This window comes from Arvicola amphibius, chromosome 14 (genome assembly GCF_903992535.2).
Source record: "Arvicola amphibius chromosome 14, mArvAmp1.2, whole genome shotgun sequence".
Lineage (NCBI taxonomy): Eukaryota > Metazoa > Chordata > Mammalia > Rodentia > Cricetidae > Arvicola > Arvicola amphibius.
The window spans coordinates 51,047,660-51,066,756 of record NC_052060.1 but is presented as its reverse complement, the minus strand read 5'-3'; the positions used below and the strand labels follow the sequence as shown (position 1 = coordinate 51,066,756).

The 19,097-nt window shown below is 38.6% G+C and overlaps 1 protein-coding gene across 1 annotated transcript in view; it reads right to left on the bottom strand.

Moving 5' to 3' along the window:
• Positions 1 to 19,097, bottom strand: part of Col24a1 (collagen type XXIV alpha 1 chain) — a 258,382-nt gene that overhangs the window by 73,776 nt on the left and 165,509 nt on the right. The window contains exons 36-43 of the mRNA XM_038311332.1: positions 17,568 to 17,621; positions 17,195 to 17,248; positions 15,930 to 15,983; positions 15,567 to 15,674; positions 8,034 to 8,087; positions 6,968 to 7,075; positions 1,744 to 1,797; positions 1,174 to 1,227 (exon numbers count right to left, since the gene is read on the bottom strand). Coding sequence (XP_038167260.1) covers positions 1,174 to 1,227; positions 1,744 to 1,797; positions 6,968 to 7,075; positions 8,034 to 8,087; positions 15,567 to 15,674; positions 15,930 to 15,983; positions 17,195 to 17,248; positions 17,568 to 17,621 — 540 coding nt within the window. The remainder of the gene's footprint in view (positions 1 to 1,173; positions 1,228 to 1,743; positions 1,798 to 6,967; positions 7,076 to 8,033; positions 8,088 to 15,566; positions 15,675 to 15,929; positions 15,984 to 17,194; positions 17,249 to 17,567; positions 17,622 to 19,097) is intronic.

The following is a 19,097-nucleotide window of genomic DNA, read 5'->3' as shown; positions in this document are numbered from 1 at the left end:
GGAAACTTTATAGCTAAGAATTTAAGTGTATCATATTTTATATACAGCTCTATATATCATTTTGTTCTACAGTTTGTATATTGTCATGGAATATTTAACGATGTAAAGATGTGTTACATCTGTTTGTGATGTGGAATATTTAACTACATAAAGATGTGTTACATTTGCTTATGCTGTGGAATATCACTTTAACTGTGTAAAGGTGTGTTACATTTGTTTATGCTGTGGAATATCACTTTAACTGTGTAAAGGTGTGTTGCATTTGTTTATGCTTCAATTTTTTAATTATAAAAAAGACGTGTTGCTGTTTCATCTTGCCTGCCTAAGGCACCTGATTGGTCTAATAAAAAGCTGAATGACCAATAGCTGGGTCAGAGAGGGATAGGCAAGGCTAGCAGGCAGAAAGAATGAATAGGAGGAAAAATCTAGGCTCGAGAACGGAAGAAGAGAAGAAAATAAGAGAGAAAGAGAAGGAGACACCCCAGACCAGTGAGACAGCCACTAGCCAGCAGACATAGCACAGATCATACAGAAATAAAAGTAAAAAGCCTCAAGGCAAAAAATAGATAAAGACAAACAGGTTAATTTTAGTTTAAAGAGACAGCTGGAAAGGAGCCTAAGGTAGGCCGAGCATTCAAAACTAAAACGAAACCTCTGCATCATGATTTGGGACCTGGTAGGGTCAAAAAAGAAAGCATCATACAGAATATGGCTCTTGAAAGTATTAATCTGCTTTAATTAAATAGAATGCATCCTAGGAATTCTCAGAACATGCAGACCTTCAGTTAAATCATAAACCGAGTAATGCTCGAGTTATTCCTAACTCAGTAGAAAATTTAAACCTAAGCTAATATTTATGTGCTATGGTCATTTCATCCAGCACATCACATCTTCTTTCAATAAATAATTTTGATTATATGAAACTGTGTATCACCTTCACATATACTCTCTCACCTCAATCTTTAATTAACCCTTGGAAGATATTTTAATAATTTCCTTGAATTTTAGTTCCTTGGTATTTATATCCTTTTAGAATTTGCAAATTTCCCAACTTAAAAAGTGGTTCTTCTATCTCTTGCAATATTGGCATGCATTCATTTAGGAAGAACTCATAGATTTACTACATAACTTTGGAATTAAAAGGACAACACACATGCACACAAACACACATACCTTTTCTCCTTTAGGTCCTGGCAATCCAGAGGGTCCTGGTGGACCTTGATGGCCCTATAAGAAGAGGAACAAATAAAAAGACAGTCCCCAGACCACATGGTCATGTACTATCTAATGCTACCAAGTCCATGCTATCACACATTTCAGTGTTCTGAGAAGAATATAAGACACATTTTATTGGAGCTTGAGCATTAAATACACCACAATGCTTTATCAAGAAAGAAAACCTCCTGTATAAATAACAGGGTTTACTTTATTTTCTTAAACTTATTAGAACTTTTATTTTTTTTTGGTGGTGGATAAGTGCATAGACACATATATATGTAGTGAAGGTGTAAAATCTGGTGTGAATCTCCACAATATCCATTTTAACTGTACAAAAGTTTATTGAGATGTGTAGACCTTGGGTCTAATCCCAGTGAATGATGCTTTTCAGTTGCATGCTTTTTATAATAAAGTTTTGAATAAAGAAAAGTGAATCTTAATTTGCACATCTGGGATATAAACTAAAATGCTTTCTTGTCTTGAACAAATACATATATGCATATATTTAAAATCAGAAATGTTTACTCTGTATCCTGGTATTCCTGGTTCTCCATCAGGTCCCATCAATCCTAATGGACCCTAAAAATCAAAATAAATATGAGAGAGAAAATAAACAAGTGAACTGTTAAGCATCTATGACTATTAGTGAAGCCTTTATCTTTAGATTTTCTACCTAGTCTAATTGGGAAAAAAGAAATATGACACCCCAAATTTTTGTCTGTTTCTTCTGAATTGCAGAAGTCCTACAAGCAATGTCTCTGGTTCATTTCTGGTATGTTCCTATTAAAAACCTTGCTCACTTATTGGAATACTGCTGGCCCCTAGAAGGTTCTTGGAAATGCAGTTCGTGTCTGTCAAAGTTTGTGGTCGCTGGATATCAGAAAGTGGAACCCGATAGTGTTTGATATTGTGACTTTGGGATTCAGAACAGCTCCATCCTCATAGATGATTCCAGATGCTTCCTGGAGCATGGCTTTAACACGGGCCAAAGTTGACAGATTAGAAATACTGGCAACGCGTGTGTCATTACCATAATAAGATTATTGTTATCAGCATTTTACAGATGACCAAGCAATATAAATTAAAGACTGATCAGGAAACGCTCCTAATCTATTCAAAAGATGACTCAGACAGGTGAAAAACAGATAAAGTAGTGATAGTAAAAATGGCCTAATTCTCTCATTATCTAAGAGTTTGCACACAGGATTCTCCTGTTTGGGTCTCAGAACAAAGAGGAGGTGAGGAAATGACGGCACAGAGTAGGTATGTGGTTTGCATGTACTCTGCTAAGGAGCTGTGAGGATCTGTGTGTAGCGTCGCACCTGACCAAGCTGCTCCAACTGTGTCTCACATACAATGCACAGTTTGATATATTTCTAAAAAAGCGAAAAGTTCATGCTACAATTATTAACCATGAATCAGGACGTTTAGGAAGATTTGGATTGGAACACATTTCAGTTTGAGAAAGAACTATGAAAAGTCAATTTAAATAAGCATCCAGCCATGATACGTTATAGAGATTTTTCTACTGGAATGTATTGATTCCGTCACAGTACTAACTAAAAGAAACACAAGAAAAATTGCTAAGGCTTTTTTAAGAAGATGAATGATTGACACGAGAAAGAGAAGGGGAGAGTGGAAAGAAATTTGTTTAATTGAATTAATTCTTGAAGATAAGCATAGTTTCTGAGCCAAAATTTTGTGATTTGAGGCCAAAATTAGGTCTGAATATATGTAAGGCAGAAAAGTCATTTCTGGTGTGCACACGGTTTCAGAGAAGTTTCAAACTCTGAAATAAAGAGATTGAAGGGGCCAGGTGGAGTCAACTTGACTGATTTGGTAAAGGAGTCTGAAGCTTTTCCTGTTTCCTTGCTTGTTCTGGGTACCGGACCGCAGCAGCGTTTCCTTAGAGGTTAAATGAGGCAGCGTGGCAACTGTGTCCAGACAGCGGGCTTGACTGAAAGCAGCTGCTGGCTCTAAGGGTGGATAAATGGTAGCTGCTATTAGAAGAAATAAAACACGTGCAGCGTAATGGAAATCCCATGCTCCTCAATGTACCTAAGAGCGTATCTGTTGATACACAGACGTTATGGTGCAAGGGTTTAGCAACATTTTTAGACATCGCCAGGAGAGAAAGAGAGGGCCAAGGATGTGAGAAGCTCAGTGAATGGGCTTCGTATGATAGAAATAGGTGGGACTTTGTGGTCACACACCCACAGAGAACACACAGCTTTACAAATATCCAGTACCCAATGGCTTCAAACAAAATTTTAACCAAGTTCTTCAAGGCAGGAATCCCAGATTACATTCTCTGAGGAGGCTGAGACACAATTAGGAAGGAGCAAGGGACTTTAAAAAGGAATCTACTTGAATTTAGAATTCTTCAGCACAACTCTTCATGAGAAGAAAAAAAAAAGACCAGACTTACAGGCTGTTTCTAAGTGGATGCTGGGAAAAACAAGAGGAATTTAGCCAGTGCCAGACAAGAAAAGGTAGACTAAAATGTATTCACTAAACGAAGAACAAAGGGGCCTCCCTGTGGCCATTGAACATTTTGGTTCTAAATTTTCTCTGATGTCTCAACTATTTCATTATCTCTGGGTTCAGTGTTTGAGGGGTCCTGAGGTTTTGGAGGTGTTCAAGTGGCTTATTTTCCAATATTCTGTGTGTTTCTTGCTGTGATTTGCACATCTCTTTGGATGGATGTGTCCCTCAGTTATATTTTTTTTTTTTTTAAGCCTGTCTTTTGGGTGTTTCTTTTTCTTTTTCTTTTTTCTTTTTCGTTTTTTTTTTTTTTTTTTTTTTTTTTTTTGGTTTTTCGAGACAGGGTTTCTCTGTGGCTTTGGAGCCTGTCCTGGAACTAGCTCTTGTAGACCAGGCTGGTCCCGAACTCACAGAGATCCGCCTGCCTCTGCCTCCCGAGTGCTGGGATTAAAGGCGTGCGCCACCATCGCCCGGCTTTTGGGTGTTTCTTTAGCCTTCTGTGAGTCTTCTCCTGTGACACTAACGTCTGCTTAGGAGAAGCAGGCGGCACTCACAGATACAATGATCTGACAACCACTGTCATGTGTGAAATCACTTGAGCTTCACCCCAGTAAGGGAAGGGAGGGCACAGAAGAGCCGGGAATTGTTAGTGTAAATGTGGCAAGGGGATTTTCCCAATCCAGTATGTTAATAAGAATCAAGAGGAGGAGAAATGGGCAAGGGGAAAACAGGAAAAGCACGAGACAGCAACAAAAGGGTGGGAGAACTCAGTATCTACTCGTGAAAGAATGAAGGTAAATTCCACACCTGTCTTCCTGCTCACAAACTCAAAATGCAGCAAAGACCAGAATGCAATAACTGAAACTCTGACATAAGCAAATGTTGTAGACTACAGCAAAATTCACTCTCCTAGTTGAAACTGTCATTTAAGAAAGAAAGGATATTTCTCTAAAGGAGGAAAGTCTGTTTTGGAAATGATACTCCACCACGAGACCTCAGGAGTGTTCTCACTAGGGACAGTTTCAGCTCCTCATCCAAGAGCTGCAGTCCTTACTGCTCTCTAAGTTCCAGTCAAAGTAAAAAGTTAGAAGGATAAACAGAAATATGAGAGCAACGAGTAAGTGGGAAGATACCTTCTGCTTCTCGTAGGAAGGCCAGGTAGTGGGAGGGGCTGAGGAGTGGAAGCTAAAGTTCACAACAAGATGGGCATCAGAGCCAGGTTCTCTGAGGGACCTCAGCGGACACAGCAGCATGACAGACAGAACAGGTTGCTATAGACGGACTGACTGTATGAAACCACGGAGTATTTGGGTTTAGTTACAGTAAAAGCAGCCTTACCCTAAAGTGCAAAATACATTGAGTGTTCAATAAGAGAATTAAGAAAAAAATAAGTGGAGGAAGACACACATATATCCCCCATAACTAAGAAAGAAAAACATTTTCCACATGGCTTAAAGAATTAAAAACAATGTTATAAATATTTTAGGATAAGAATATGGATAAATTTTTTTATACTTTTGTTGGAGATAGAATTACTTTCTTTTTTTTTTTTTTTGGTTTTTCGAGACAGGGTTTCTCTGTAGCTTTGGTGCCTGTTCTGGAACTAGCTCTTGTAGACAAGGCTGGCCTCAAACTCACAGAGATCCACCTGCCTCTGCCTCCCGAGTGCTGGGATTAAAGGCATGTGCCACCACTGCCCGCCTGGAGATAGAATTTGTAATGAAGTATAAAATCCAGAAAATATAAATAAAATATTGACAACTTTAGCATTAAAATTAAAATAGTCTATTCATCAAAAGACACAAAATTAATAGGTAATTGACAAAATGGAATCATTTATAATTTATTTTGCAACATGTTTGACAAATTATACCATCACTTCAGATTTATGAGTAATGGTTACAAATTAGCAAATACTCACCGAATAGACATAGGTACTGTGTACATATATGTATGTGTGTGTGTATATATATACATATATATGAATTAACTGGAATTTTTCAGAGCAAAATAAGCATATTACATAGTTATAACAAGGGGATTTAAATATGAAAGTTATATATATATTCATTTATCATATTATCAAACCCTAAATCATTAATATTAAAATATGAACAGTAGGGGCCGAGCTTTGGAAAATCAACTCAGCAGGCTATTTGTGTATGTTTGTGCATATAGAGTTATATGTAACAATAAATATTAAAGAAAAGAAATTCATAAATCTGAGAAGGAGCTGGGGGCATGGGAGAGATGGGAGGGAGGGGATACAGTGAGGGAGAGGAGAGAGGAAATGATGTAATTACATTTTAATTAAAAGTATATTTTAAAAACTTGAAGGTGAATAATCTTACAGGAAAAATTTCAAAGTAGAAGCTTACATTAAGGGCACTATTTGGGGCTGCAATAATTCTTATGTTTATTAAAAATTAATCACATTGTATAATGTTTTTAAAACATAGGCGAAAGGCAGAGAGAAATAGTGACATACCACGGAAGGCCTGGGTGCTAAGGTGTCAGTAAGTCATGGCAAATTTTCTGGAGAAGGCAAACAGATTATGGAATGGACCCTTTGCCTTGGTGACAGGGCTGGCACTGAGCCTTTAAATGGAGATGCAGTCAACGCACCTACATATTACAGATAAGTTTATGGGGTGGAAGACTGTCTTTTGAATATCTTTCTTTCACACTGCCATGTCCTGAGCAGGTCAGGCACACACCAGCAGCCCAGGTTTGCTGTGTCGGGTTCAGAAGCACCAAGCTTCAGCGCCCTGTGTCAGGCAAAGTTCACGCAAAGAAGCGATATAAATAGCTGTGGGGCAGATTGCTTCCAGCTGTTTAGGAAGGTAATCTCAAGTTAAAGCCGGGTGGGTCCTAGCAGTGAATGGAAACACGTTTCAAGTTCACTTGAGTTTTGCAGCCATTTGCCAACATGACAACAGCTTCAGACAGATATTAAATCCTGATTGGAAGGGCTCAGTGCATAAACTTTCCTACTTAACTTTGGAGCTAAAATCAGATTTTTAAAACCTCATTTCATATTTTATTTCCATTTTCAATTTTCCTTTTCCTTTTGCATGTCCAAAACCCACTAAGCTGTTTAATACCGTGGAATGCCCGCGACTCCCGCCATCCCACAGAGGTAGATTATTTTCAATGGAGCCTTTGCATCCTCTGTAAAGTCAATCAAGGATGACGCTTTAAGAGCGTGGATACCGTTCTTTTCCATCCACAGTGACTCGGTGCTGAAAAGAAATCAAATACTGACCACAGCACCTCTTGTTCCTCTGGCGCCCTTAGGACCACTCTCTCCAGCTTTTCCAGGGGCGCCTCGGCTTCCAACTTCTCCCACGGGTCCTGTTTGTCCTTTATCACCCTGTGGATGACATTAGCATAACTGAAAAAAAGTGTATTAATTAATTTAATTATATCATATGCTTGGATGCCTCCAGAGGGTAGGTAGAAAGTGGAATTCTTTTGGTTACTGTTATCGCTATTGTTTGTCTTGATTTGTGAGTCAGGGTCTCACTGTGACCTTGATCTTACTATGCAGAACAGTTTGGTCCTGACCTTGTTGGTGACCTTCCTGTTTCTGCTGCCTGACTGCTGGAATTAATTAGATGTATGCAATCACAGCTGGACTAAAGAAACTACTATCACATGTTATTTGAAAAACAATAACAACTTTGAAACGCGACTAAAACGTCTTTTTTTTTTTTTTTAACCAACCAAGCAGGATGGATCTTCTTTTGTTACATACATCTGTCTCCCTTTTGCAAGTGTGTATTGTAATCTCATCATGAGATGTCCATTTCTATAGAGAGCTTCAGCATCCCAGAGGTCTACTGCAGGCAGGAAAGAAGCAAGCACATGGCTCTGGCCATTCAGGGTCGTCTCTCACCTGCTCACAGTGTGCCTGCAAGAGTCCCTGTCATTTCTTACAGCACTTCATGTCCTTCAGAAACTTGTATGCCCTCTATCTGGTGCCATACCCACAAGCCCTTCACACAACACCCTTCTCTAGGGCCACAGCTTGAGAGGTGCTCACAAGCCGCATGGTTAGTGCTTTCTCTCCTTTTCCCGAAACAAGAACCAGCTTGCTCTATTATGGACACTCAACCTATGATCAGTCAGGATGCTTGGGACATTCGTGACAGCTCACAGAACTCAGTTCATTCTTCTAGGGCAGTGCTGATTGCTGTATGCTTTAATATCACATTTATAAGTCTGCATCACCTTATGTCGAATGCAAATACAACTATTATAGTTCTCTGTAGACCTCCAGACATGAGAAGAGAGAAAGCTCATGCAAAAAGATAATTTTTAAAAATTACCTTTTTCCCTGGCCGACCTCTTTGTCCTGGGGCTCCCACAATTCCATCTGGCCCCTGATCATTTGATATAAAGAAGAAATAAATGTTTAAAGAAAAAAAGTTTAGGGTTTGAATACTTTTTATCAGATAATCATTGAAATAAACACTGAATATAAAGGAGGTTATTTTTCAACACTATTATTTCTATATTTATTTTTTAAAATGTTGCAGCAATTAAAAGGCCAAGTTGTTACCAAGCTATTAACTTTATGCACACACCTGGGTCAACATAAACATTAAACTGTTCTTTAGGAAGGAAGTTTCCTGGAATAGACTCACTTAAGTTAATAAGAGTGTAATGAGAGTCTACCCAAATGCATTCCAATTAACATTTCAGTAAGCTGCATTTAGCTCAGCATTTTGTTGAAAGAAGAAGGTTATAAAATATATCTACTACATGGTCAAAGAAAGTCTCAAAATATCACTGACGTGGAGAATATTCAGGAGATAAAGAAGGAGATGAAAAGAACTAAAGGAAGAAGAAAAGGCAGCAAGAAAAAGAGACGGACACAGTCATCTAAATAACATTTTAATATCATCTGATGCTTGTTTACTTTGTAAAATGGAGTTTTTCAAAGCAAGAGCGGGGCGCTAGATGGAGTTTTGCACCAACAACGAATAAGTGTAATCTATAGTGAGCCAGGCTGCCAGTCCTGAAATGGGTAATAATTACAGCTTCCTTTTCAGTAGCTGGAAATGGAAATGGAAATTTCACATTTGTGTCCCCTAAGCTTGGCAGACTTATGCGGACAAGAAACAAGCGGTGGTTTACCACTGTGCTGTGCAGGCCCTTGATAAATATTTGCTGAATGAACAAACAGATACCCTAGGAAGTGACTCATGCCATACACTTCCCAGCAAACGCTATGCTGGCCTCACTCACTGAGCCACGTTCTACTGTTGTATTACAGCTGCATCCAGAGGTAGGAATGATAGCTGCACCATGTAGAGAACTTTTTATTGCAGATAAATAAATAACTTTTCCAAAAGAACCTGGCTAACCTGCATAGAGTTTTAACTATTGGACTTTTCTGGTTCAGGCTCTTAATTGCCGCATAGCCACTGACGAATTGTTTAACTTGTTAAAGGTGTCTGGGGGTTAGAGATGGCTCAGCCATTAAGAATGATTACTGCTCTTGCAGAGGACCCAAGGTGGCATACACAATTCCCTGACTCCAGTTCCAGGCGATCCTAGTCCTTTGGGTACCCATGTGTATATTCCTACAGAAACACACTTATTTGCAAATAACTTAAATTTTTTTCTTTATTTATTCTTTGTGTCTTTCACACCATGCCTCTTGATCCCACCCATGTCCCTTCTCCACCAAAATAAAATAAAATTTAAGAAGGAAAAAAGAGGAAGGGGAAAAAATAATCTCATCATGGAAGCTGCAGTGTGACACTCCACACATTTTTACGTGCAGACGTGTCATGCAGTCAGTCCTGTGGACCGGGGACTGCGGATCTCCACAACACAGGGCAACAGCAGGATGTCCAGGAAGAGTCTAGGTGAAGGCCCAGTGATGACGGTGCAGCAGAGGCCTTGAACCAGACCAGTGGTTCTTTGAGATAAACGCCGACATGTAAAAAGTTTTTTTTTAAAAGTAGGACTCTGTTTACTCCTTAAATAAAAAGGATAAAAAACAAAACAAACAAAAATAAAAAACAAAAAAAAATCTCTTGAAAGGGTTCCTAAGACTCAGTGAGATTACAGTGCACATAAAGCTTGGAAAATACTGGTTTATAATGAAGGGCTCAATAAAGGTAGTTTTCACAAACTTCTGCCCTTTGAGCATTATGCAGTAATACACGCACAATTGAATATATATTTATATATGTCTTTATATATATAAAGACACACACATATGTCTCTTTCTATCCATATATATATCATATATATATATATATATATATATATATATATATATATATATAATAAGACTACAGTGACGGCTCATGTGCTCACTACCCACTCACACATGGAACTGGAGTGAAAGACAGCAACCACTTTTCACAGTGGGTGGGCGGTACGATCATTGTCTGGGACTCTCTGCTATTTCCAGGCATTTCTTCCCACGTGATGGCATTCCTCCTGATCCTCATATGTCCTTATTCTGCATCTTTAAACTTTGAGAGGTGTTGTCCTTGATGTCTTCTGACTCTTAGGGCATTCTGATTCTTTTTGCTTTTGCCATTATCCATTGTGTCTTTAATCTGTTCACATTTTCTAACCTACAGGATTCCATATTATGGTCAAACCACAGTTTAACCATGTTTCCTATATAAATTTCCTTCTACTTGATAATATTGCAATATGTATATCTGTGTGTGATCTTGCCAAGAGTTTTTTTTTAATTTTTTTCTTCTCAAGTGGAATTGTTCGCTTGTATTTAGCTAGTGTGGGTGTGTGTAAGAGATTTTTCCTACATGAACAAACAGTTAGAATACTATAATTTACTGTGTTTTTCCTTATTAATACATAATATGTAATAAAATGATCAAACATCAAGTTTCAAAGCCGCAAATCCTTTTCTATGATATTTTCTATTGTTACAGTAAACCATATAAAATTAACCATATCATGGTAACCTTAAAAATGCTTTGATGTCATGTAGGTCTACTGTCTCATTCACCCCACTTTCCAATCATCCCCCAGTTGTCTTTCTAAAGCTTTCTTAATATTCACTCTTTAATATTTAGTACAAACTTTGAGTTAGTTTTTAATCAATCAAGTCTCACAAAAAAAATCCCACAGGGATTTTCCACTGAAATTATAATAATGTAAACTGACTTAGAGAAGAAATAATTTCACAGTAGGAGGTCTTCCTGCTCATGAATGTTAAATCTTTGTTCATATATTTAAGTCTTTTAGGCTTTATTTAGGTTGTGTTGTTCTCAGATTGCAAAAATCTACAAAATTTTACCTATATTATGTTGACCTAGTCCAAGGAGTTTGGTCATAACCAAAGTTCTATTTGGAAATAGTTTTGTAAGTAATTGGTGTTGGTAAAGAAACACAAAATCCATTTTTGAATATTAATGTTTCATTTGACATCATGATAAATTCTTACTAATTGTAATTTATAGATTATCTATTTTGTTTTGCTATACAAGTACTTCTATTTATTTTATATAAATATTATTATCAATATTATTATGAGTCATATGGGAAGAAAGAAGGAGAAGTAGCAATCTTAGCTCATTTTTTGATATTTCTCCACTAAGCATTGATAGTGAAAGTGTTAATACTAAGTTTTACTAAATGTTTTTGTTTCATCCATTGGGGTGGCTATTTTCTTGTGCTAAATTTTATAAATATGTGACTCACGTTTACAATGCTTTAGGATGGTAACTTTTACTGGTGTACTGGTGTGAGGGAATTCGTTCACTGTCTAGGTGTATCAGTACTTCTAGATGGAGTAGGTTCACGTGTCAGACCTGCTCACAAGTGGTGATGCCGCCTGCCAACAACATTTCAGTTCAGCCATCACTTGCTTACGGAAACACAATTTGTGGGTCTGCGATGCATGATTAAAACGGAGGTGTTGAAATGGATAGCAAACTCTGTAACTGAGGCTTTTCTTTGGAGATAAATTGCACACTTATATCTATTTTTAAACCTCCAATCTCACCTCATTTTCAAGTTAACAATCTTGTCTCACAGTTCATTAAGATACACTGGCAATCAAATTAGAAGGTGAAGTTATCTTCCCGAACCTCACCTACATCTCCTGTTTATTCACATGCAGCTTCTGCCTTCTTTCTCTGGCAGAGAAAGAAGGGTCCTTCCTTTCCCTGGGTGAGGCCGGTGAGGCCAGCTCCTCCTTCTGCTCTGGATCCCAGGTCTACTTAACTTACCCAACACCCCTTCTTCTGAGAGAGCCCACTCACTGTGCTATCAGGGATTCTCCTGAAAGGGGCATCCCCAACTCCATTCACAGAGCTTTAAAGCTCCTTAAGAGAATCCTCAAGCTTCTATGCCTCCTCATTCATTCATTCATCCATCTATCCATTCATTCATTCATCACACATTCATTTATTTACTTCTGAACCAGAACCATTTTTCCTGTTTCCCTCCTCTTATAGCAAAACTTTTTGAAAGTTGTGCTTATTCTTCTAATCACTGATCCAATCTCTCATCTCTCTCCAGCTGGGTTTTTGTTTCCACCACTGAAATTGACCTCTGGAGGGCCAAAGCCAATGATTATTTTATTTGAAACACTTTTTTTAAAAATGAGAACCTTTTAAAGCCTCTGTTTTCATTGCAACGTGCTCCCCTGATTTTTCACTTACATCTCAGGTAAAGCGGTCCCCTCGTCTGTGTAACTTTTTAATGCTGCAGAGATCTCTTCTCTTTTACCCTCTTAGGTGGTCTCACCAATCCTCATGCTGTTAAATACTGCTAAATGCCACCTGTATTCTCATGATTCCTAAATTAAAGGCTGTCCTGATCAGTCTACCCAATGACATCTCTTTTTGAATTTCTAATAAGCATTTCAAACTATATGGACTCAAACTCAACTCTCAAATCCCCTCCTCCCACCCCTAAGCCTGGTCTACCCTGGTCTTCCCATCTCTACTTTAAAGTATAAGATAGAGACTGGCTTGCCCAGTGATGCAGCTCTTCAGTGGGGGACCAGTGGTTTGAAAACAGTGGGCAGGGTAGGATGCTTAGGATAAAACAATTCAAAACAAAATCTTAACCCCACAGAGAACACTCAGGTGGTAAGAATCAGATATTCTTTATCCCTGAATGTCCCTTAATATCACCAACCGCAAATTCCTAATGAATCAGTTTCCCAGGGCTTCCAAGGAAACACTCATTCTAACTTAAACAGATCAAAAAAGCATATTTAAGTCTAACGGAATTTTGCACTAACGGAATAAAACAACATAACCTCATTTGAATATGCTCCACTTTGGAATTCATAGCTGCACATGTGTTTAGAGCTGAGATACCACTGTGGTAGACTTTTCAGCTGTGGATGACCAAACATAAGTTAGACAGATGTTTCTTTTCTAGCAGAGATATGCATTCAGGCGACCAAGCATTTTAGGATAGAATTCATGCATAAAATATGCATGTTTTGTCTTCTGCCCAGAGAAGCAACAGCTTGGCTTTTGAATTTGTCGATTGATGTTTTCCCCATTTGTTTCCTCAACACAGATCTCATTCTCAGTCTTCCACGATGAAGGGATTCTTTTTGTTAAAAATAAAAAAGTGATTTTCTCTCATTCTTTTCTTTGTTTATTTTGTAGAAATCAAGGTAGCATCTCTGTGACATTGCCTAAGGAACAATTTTAAAAGTGCAAAATAAAACCAACATCAGGCTGCCTGATTAAGCAATAGTTCCTTGGATCATAAAATTCTTTTGAAAAAAAATCTGCCACGGTATTTTTTATTGAGTTTATAATCTGAAAGGCATTTAAAATTCCAAAGAGAACAACAAAAAGAATAAAAAAGAAACACACATGTGTTGTTGCTAAAAGAAAAAAGTAACAAAGATGTGTACTGGGCAGGATGGGTCCTGGGAGACATTAGGGCGCAGATGGGATCTGTGTTTATCATTTTCCATGCTCTGTTTAAAGCCTCTGTTCCATCTCTGCTCTCCCCACCCCCAGCTGTCACATGCCATCAACCTCAGAGTCCTGCGGATGCTGTGCTGTGGGGCACTTAGAGTCTTCTTTCCCCGTTCTGTCTTCAAGCTAGTTGTCTTAGGAATCCATGCTGAAGTGTCAGTTACTGGATATATATATATATATATATATATATATATATATATATATATACACACACACACACACACACACACACACACACTTTATGTATGTGTATATACATATATAAACACACACATATATACATGTATGCATATAGACAAACACACTATATGAGTGTGTATACACATTCTGAAGAGAAAAGCCACCTGTGCATGCTAAACAGATAGATGCCTTCTCTCTATGCCACATGCCCAGCACTGAAGAATGTCCCTTTGTCAAGAATGAGCAGGAATCACAATTTCTTGGCACTGGCTACTTTGCTTCTTTACGGGTCTAGCCCTGATGCTGATGGAAAAAAAAGTTAATTCTCTAAAAATGATGGAAACCAATGAGAACCCTAGGAAGGTAAAACCCAGAACACAAAGTGAGCCTTTCAGGGAGGTCTAGGGGATGCAGAGAGCAGAGAACAAAGGAATTGCTGTCAACTCTGCATCTCTTCCAGTGCTGAAAGACCGGATTTCTGTCCGGTGCAATGAGGACTGATCGCGTATATAGATCGTTAGAAGGATTCTACAAGAGCAGTGCGTGAGTTCACATTGTGTAAACTCAGGGAGGAGCCTTAAGGCATTGTATGTGCTTTGTTTATAAGTCAGGGCAGAGGAGAAATAGGCAATTACCATGATGGTAAAACTGGAGGGCACAATTTCCACATACTGATATTTAAACACAGTGATGTTTCTGCTTTATCCACATTCTTTTTTCTTTAATTAATTAGTTAATCAATTTATGCACACAAGTGTTTTGCCTGCATATATGTATGCACATCATGTGCATGCTTGGGGCCTGCAAAGGTTAGAAGAGAATATCAAATTCCCTGGAACTGGAGTTACAGAGAACAGCTATGAACTTCCATGTGGGCGCTAGAACCAAGCCTGGGTCCTCTTCAGGAGCAGTAAGAGCTATTAACTGCTGAGCCATCTCTCCAGCCTCTTTACCCTTATTCTTTACATTTCAGTTTGAAATATGCTTGGGCTATCACCTATTATTTGGAAAGAATATATATACATACATACATACATACATACATACATACATACATATTCATAGGGATTCTCCTACCAAGGAAAGAAGAGTCTCTAAAGTCAAGAAACCTTAGAGATGTAAATATGGAATACCCTCCCCCGCTTGCTTAAACATGTCAGACAAAAGGCAATCGTAAACCTTTAACTGAACAGCTACCCCAAAGACTGGAACACTCATGTGGAAGAGTGTCACAAGCATCTTTGGAACTGCTCTCATTATTCATATCTGACATTTGTCTCAAGGCGAGAAATTTTTTTAACTATAAAATTTAGAATTTCCCTTAAAGCAATGTAATTTAGGAGATGGTAGTGTATCTTGCTTACAAAGAATCTTAACCTGGGGGCCAAGATGTCATTCTATAACAAGAACATGGGCTCTATGAACAAAGGTGCAGAATATTCACACACACAAAGTTCAAGGCAACAGAAGACTCTCCCCATCAAAAGCTTTATGACAGAAGTTCAGCTGTTTATGAAAAAGTGCCTTTCCCCTTGCTTTGTCATTTATTTAAGACACGGCTTGACATCTCCAGCCACCCTGTAGATATAAAGGTGAAAGTGTGTGTGTGTGTGCGCGCGTGCGCATGCCTGTGCATGTCTTTGTATGTGTGGGTGTGAGGTGTGTTTGACATGCGACCATGTGTTTACCTGTACTTGTGGCACTGAGTTAAGTGAACCCAGCAGTACTTACTGGAAGACCCATTTGACCCGCTCTACCCCAAGGCCCCGTTGTTCCTGGTGAGCCCATCTCTCCTTTGTCTCCATCCTCTCCAGGGAGTCCACTTCCTCCTGGAGCCCCCTGGAATCCAATGAAAAGGGTTTATTTTTAAGAACGTGCTGAAATAATTATGTCATGTAATAAGTATATGTTTATTTGACATGCAGTAGTAATTAAGCCTGATATTTTAAACATTCCATTTAAAGTGATAGCTTAGGTCTGGGGATGTAGCTCAGTTGCTACAGTGTTTGTCTAGCACATACAATGCCTGGTGGAGGGTTGATCTCCAACATCGACTAAAACCTATAATACCAGGACTGGGGAGGTATATATTACCTTCAATCCGTCTTTTCCTTGGAGACCTTCTTCTCCAGGAGCTCCTGGTTCTCCCTGTTTTGTTTTGTAAAAGGAAAAGCAAGATTAATTTTTGGCTATCTCATTGTTCTTATTTTACATTTTGTTCCTAGAAGGTGTAGGAAGTAACTAATTTGTAGTCATTCATTTCTACTTCAATCATTATCTCTAAAGAAGGCCCAACAGTGTAATAAGAGGATTTGATCTGCCTGGAAGAGCTTTGGAGATATCTAAGATAGTCACGGTTGTAAATTCACATACAATGTGTTTCTAGAATACCAATACATTTAATCAGGTGTTTGGAAATTAATATAGCTAGAATGTGCTTCTGACATCAAGAATGCAAACACTGCCATCGCATGAAATGCAATTCCTTGATATAACAAAGTTACATAGCTAATATAACAAAATTCAGTCATGATCATTTTACCAGACTTTTAGTTTCTGAATTTTCTCCCTTCAGAGATGCAAAGATTATGGCCAAGTGACATCAATAAATCACCTTTTAGATATGAAACTTGCAAAAACACAGGCCATACCTTATGAAGTTGTAAAGGCAGAGTTGCTCTCTTTAGAACTAAGTGATTAATTTAGTACTAACTAATAGTACAACATTATTCCTATTAATGACCCCCGAATTAAGCTGATCCATACTGCCCACCCCAAAAGGAAAATCAAAGTCAACAAATCGAATACAAAAATAAATATCTCTACTTTATTTGTTAGTGAACAAAGACTTTAAAAAATTACCTTGAACATTATTATTTGGGAGAAAAACAACTTATTGTGTCTTAATGCCTGTCTATATTATCATAACTTTTCTAAGATATCAAATTACAGCTGCTCCTAAAAATTGCCTTGCATCCCATTAGCTTCATATGGCCCTGGGGTGGCTTTAAAAAACACATCACATTTCAATCTTTCATCTGTCTGTTAGGCTAGAAAATGTCCTGAAGTGTTGATCAAAGATTTGTGAATTTCCTCTTCATGCAGTGGTAAGCAATGACCATGTGACCGCACATTTTTGGCAAGGCTCTTCAGAGCACACCGGCTTTTTAGAAAAGTCACTTAGGATTCTAAATGCCAAACTTAGAATCCAAATAGGTTTTGTGTGTAGTTCTGAAATTCATGAATCATTTTGTAATAATTTGAATAATCAGCTTTTTGATGTATCTAGGGTAGTTAAAACTTGAGTCCCCCCAAACAAGTGGGTCAGTACATTAAATCTGCTTATTGTAGGTACTCACACGGGACCCTGGCTCCCCAGTTGCTCCGGTGCTGCCGGTAGGTCCAGTATCTCCCTGAAGAGACAAAAGGCAGCCTAAGCACCACAGGAATGCATGGTATAAGGGGCATCATCCAAAGTACTTCTGTTGTCACAGCCTTTATCTGCCTTCACCATGGTGTTTGTCACCAGGCAGCACACACCTTTAGTCTCAGCACTTGGGAGGCAGATAGAGGATCTCTGTGAGTTCAAGGCCATCCTACTCTACATAGTGAGTTCCAGGACAGTGAGGACAACCCAGTGAGACCCCCTAAAAGAATGGTGTTCATCAACCAGGGGCAAGTGTGGGTGATAAGTTAGAGATGTCCCTCTCTCGTACACTTTAGGGCGGTTACCTTAGCGCCTGGTTCGCCTTGGAGGCCAGATTCTCCCTCAGTGCCTGGAAGTCCCTAAAAGAGAATGATTTGACATATTACAAAGGCTGGACCAACCCCATAAGAAAGTGGTTTGGGTTTCAGCTCAAAGGTTAGAGTCTGTGTGCAGAAAAGAGCTTTCCCTACCTCCACTTCAATGCTTAAGACAGGTATCTTCTGGGATTCTTTAACAGTTCAAATGTCAAGAAGAGCTTTGCTCGAAACCAGGACAATAAAAAACCTTTCTCCTGACGTTTTCGTCTTTGAGACATCAGAAGATGTGAAATAATCTACTTTCTACAGTTTTGAGTTATCTATCCCCAGATTCAAAGTTGTGCTTTTGATTATCACATCCCTTCCTACTGTGCACACTGAAACCCGCTTTCTTAAGATCAATTAATCTTTTCATTATTAAAAATAAAATCCACTATATGAATTGATGATGAGGTTGTCACACTGAAAAGGAGATACAGATGTACTGAATTATTTTCCAGTCTTTCTTGGTGAGCCTAACTTCGTTGGGTGACCTTTTGATTATTTAGACCTTGAAAACGTATTATTTCTTGCAATCTTTGGCTCTTTCAAAGTCTGAAACTTGAGCAGTGGCTGTTGTGTTGAGTGTGTCTCCCGGCGGTATAAGTGTGTTCTCTGCATCCTCCATGTGCTTCTCAAGCTTCTTACTTGATTCTGCCTGTCCATCCATTTTACTGGTTCACTGAGAGTTTAGTGTACGTGTTGATCATATTCACCCATCTTCCCCAATGTTTTTCCAATTCACCCCCCACACGACCTACACATTTTAAAAGAGAAATCCTTAAAGATAACTAGTTCTGCCAAACATTTTTGGATGTGTGGTCTTCTGCTGGAGAGAGGTCGACTGGCCAAGTGCAAAATTCTTGGAGAAACTGTCTTCCCTTCCCCCTGAAACTAACAAAGGCCAATAATTCTTTAGCTTAGGGCGAAACTGTGGGCCTCCCCCCCTTTTTCTGCTCTTCTCTGTTTCCTTCCAGAAATTCTTCAATATCAGACTTTTTAATGATTATTAGAAATTAAAATATTGTTCACGTTATTTAATAGTATTTTAGATGGGAGAAGGTTCAATTTTTCTTTTTTATAAAACCTCTGCAACCCACATTTACCATTTCTCAAAGTAAAATAAAATAAGAAGTAGGTACACAATAGAAGAGGTGAGCAGATAATGAGCGTCCAGGTCCTGGCTGGGCGGTGGTGGCGCACGGCTTTACTCCCAGCACTCGGGAGGCAGAGGCAGGCGGATCTCTGTGAGTTCGAGACCAGCCTGGTCTACAAAGTGAGTTCCAGGATAGCCAAGGTTACACAGAGAATGCCTGTTTCAAAAAAAGAAAGAAAGAAAGAAAGAAAGAAAGAGGAAAGAAAGAAAGAAAGAGGAAAGAAAAAAAGAAAGAAAGAAGAAAAAGAAAAGAAAAAAGGAAAGTAAAAGAAAAAGTCCAGTTCCACTGCTTAGAAGAAATTAGGCTTTTTGTTTTCTGGTTC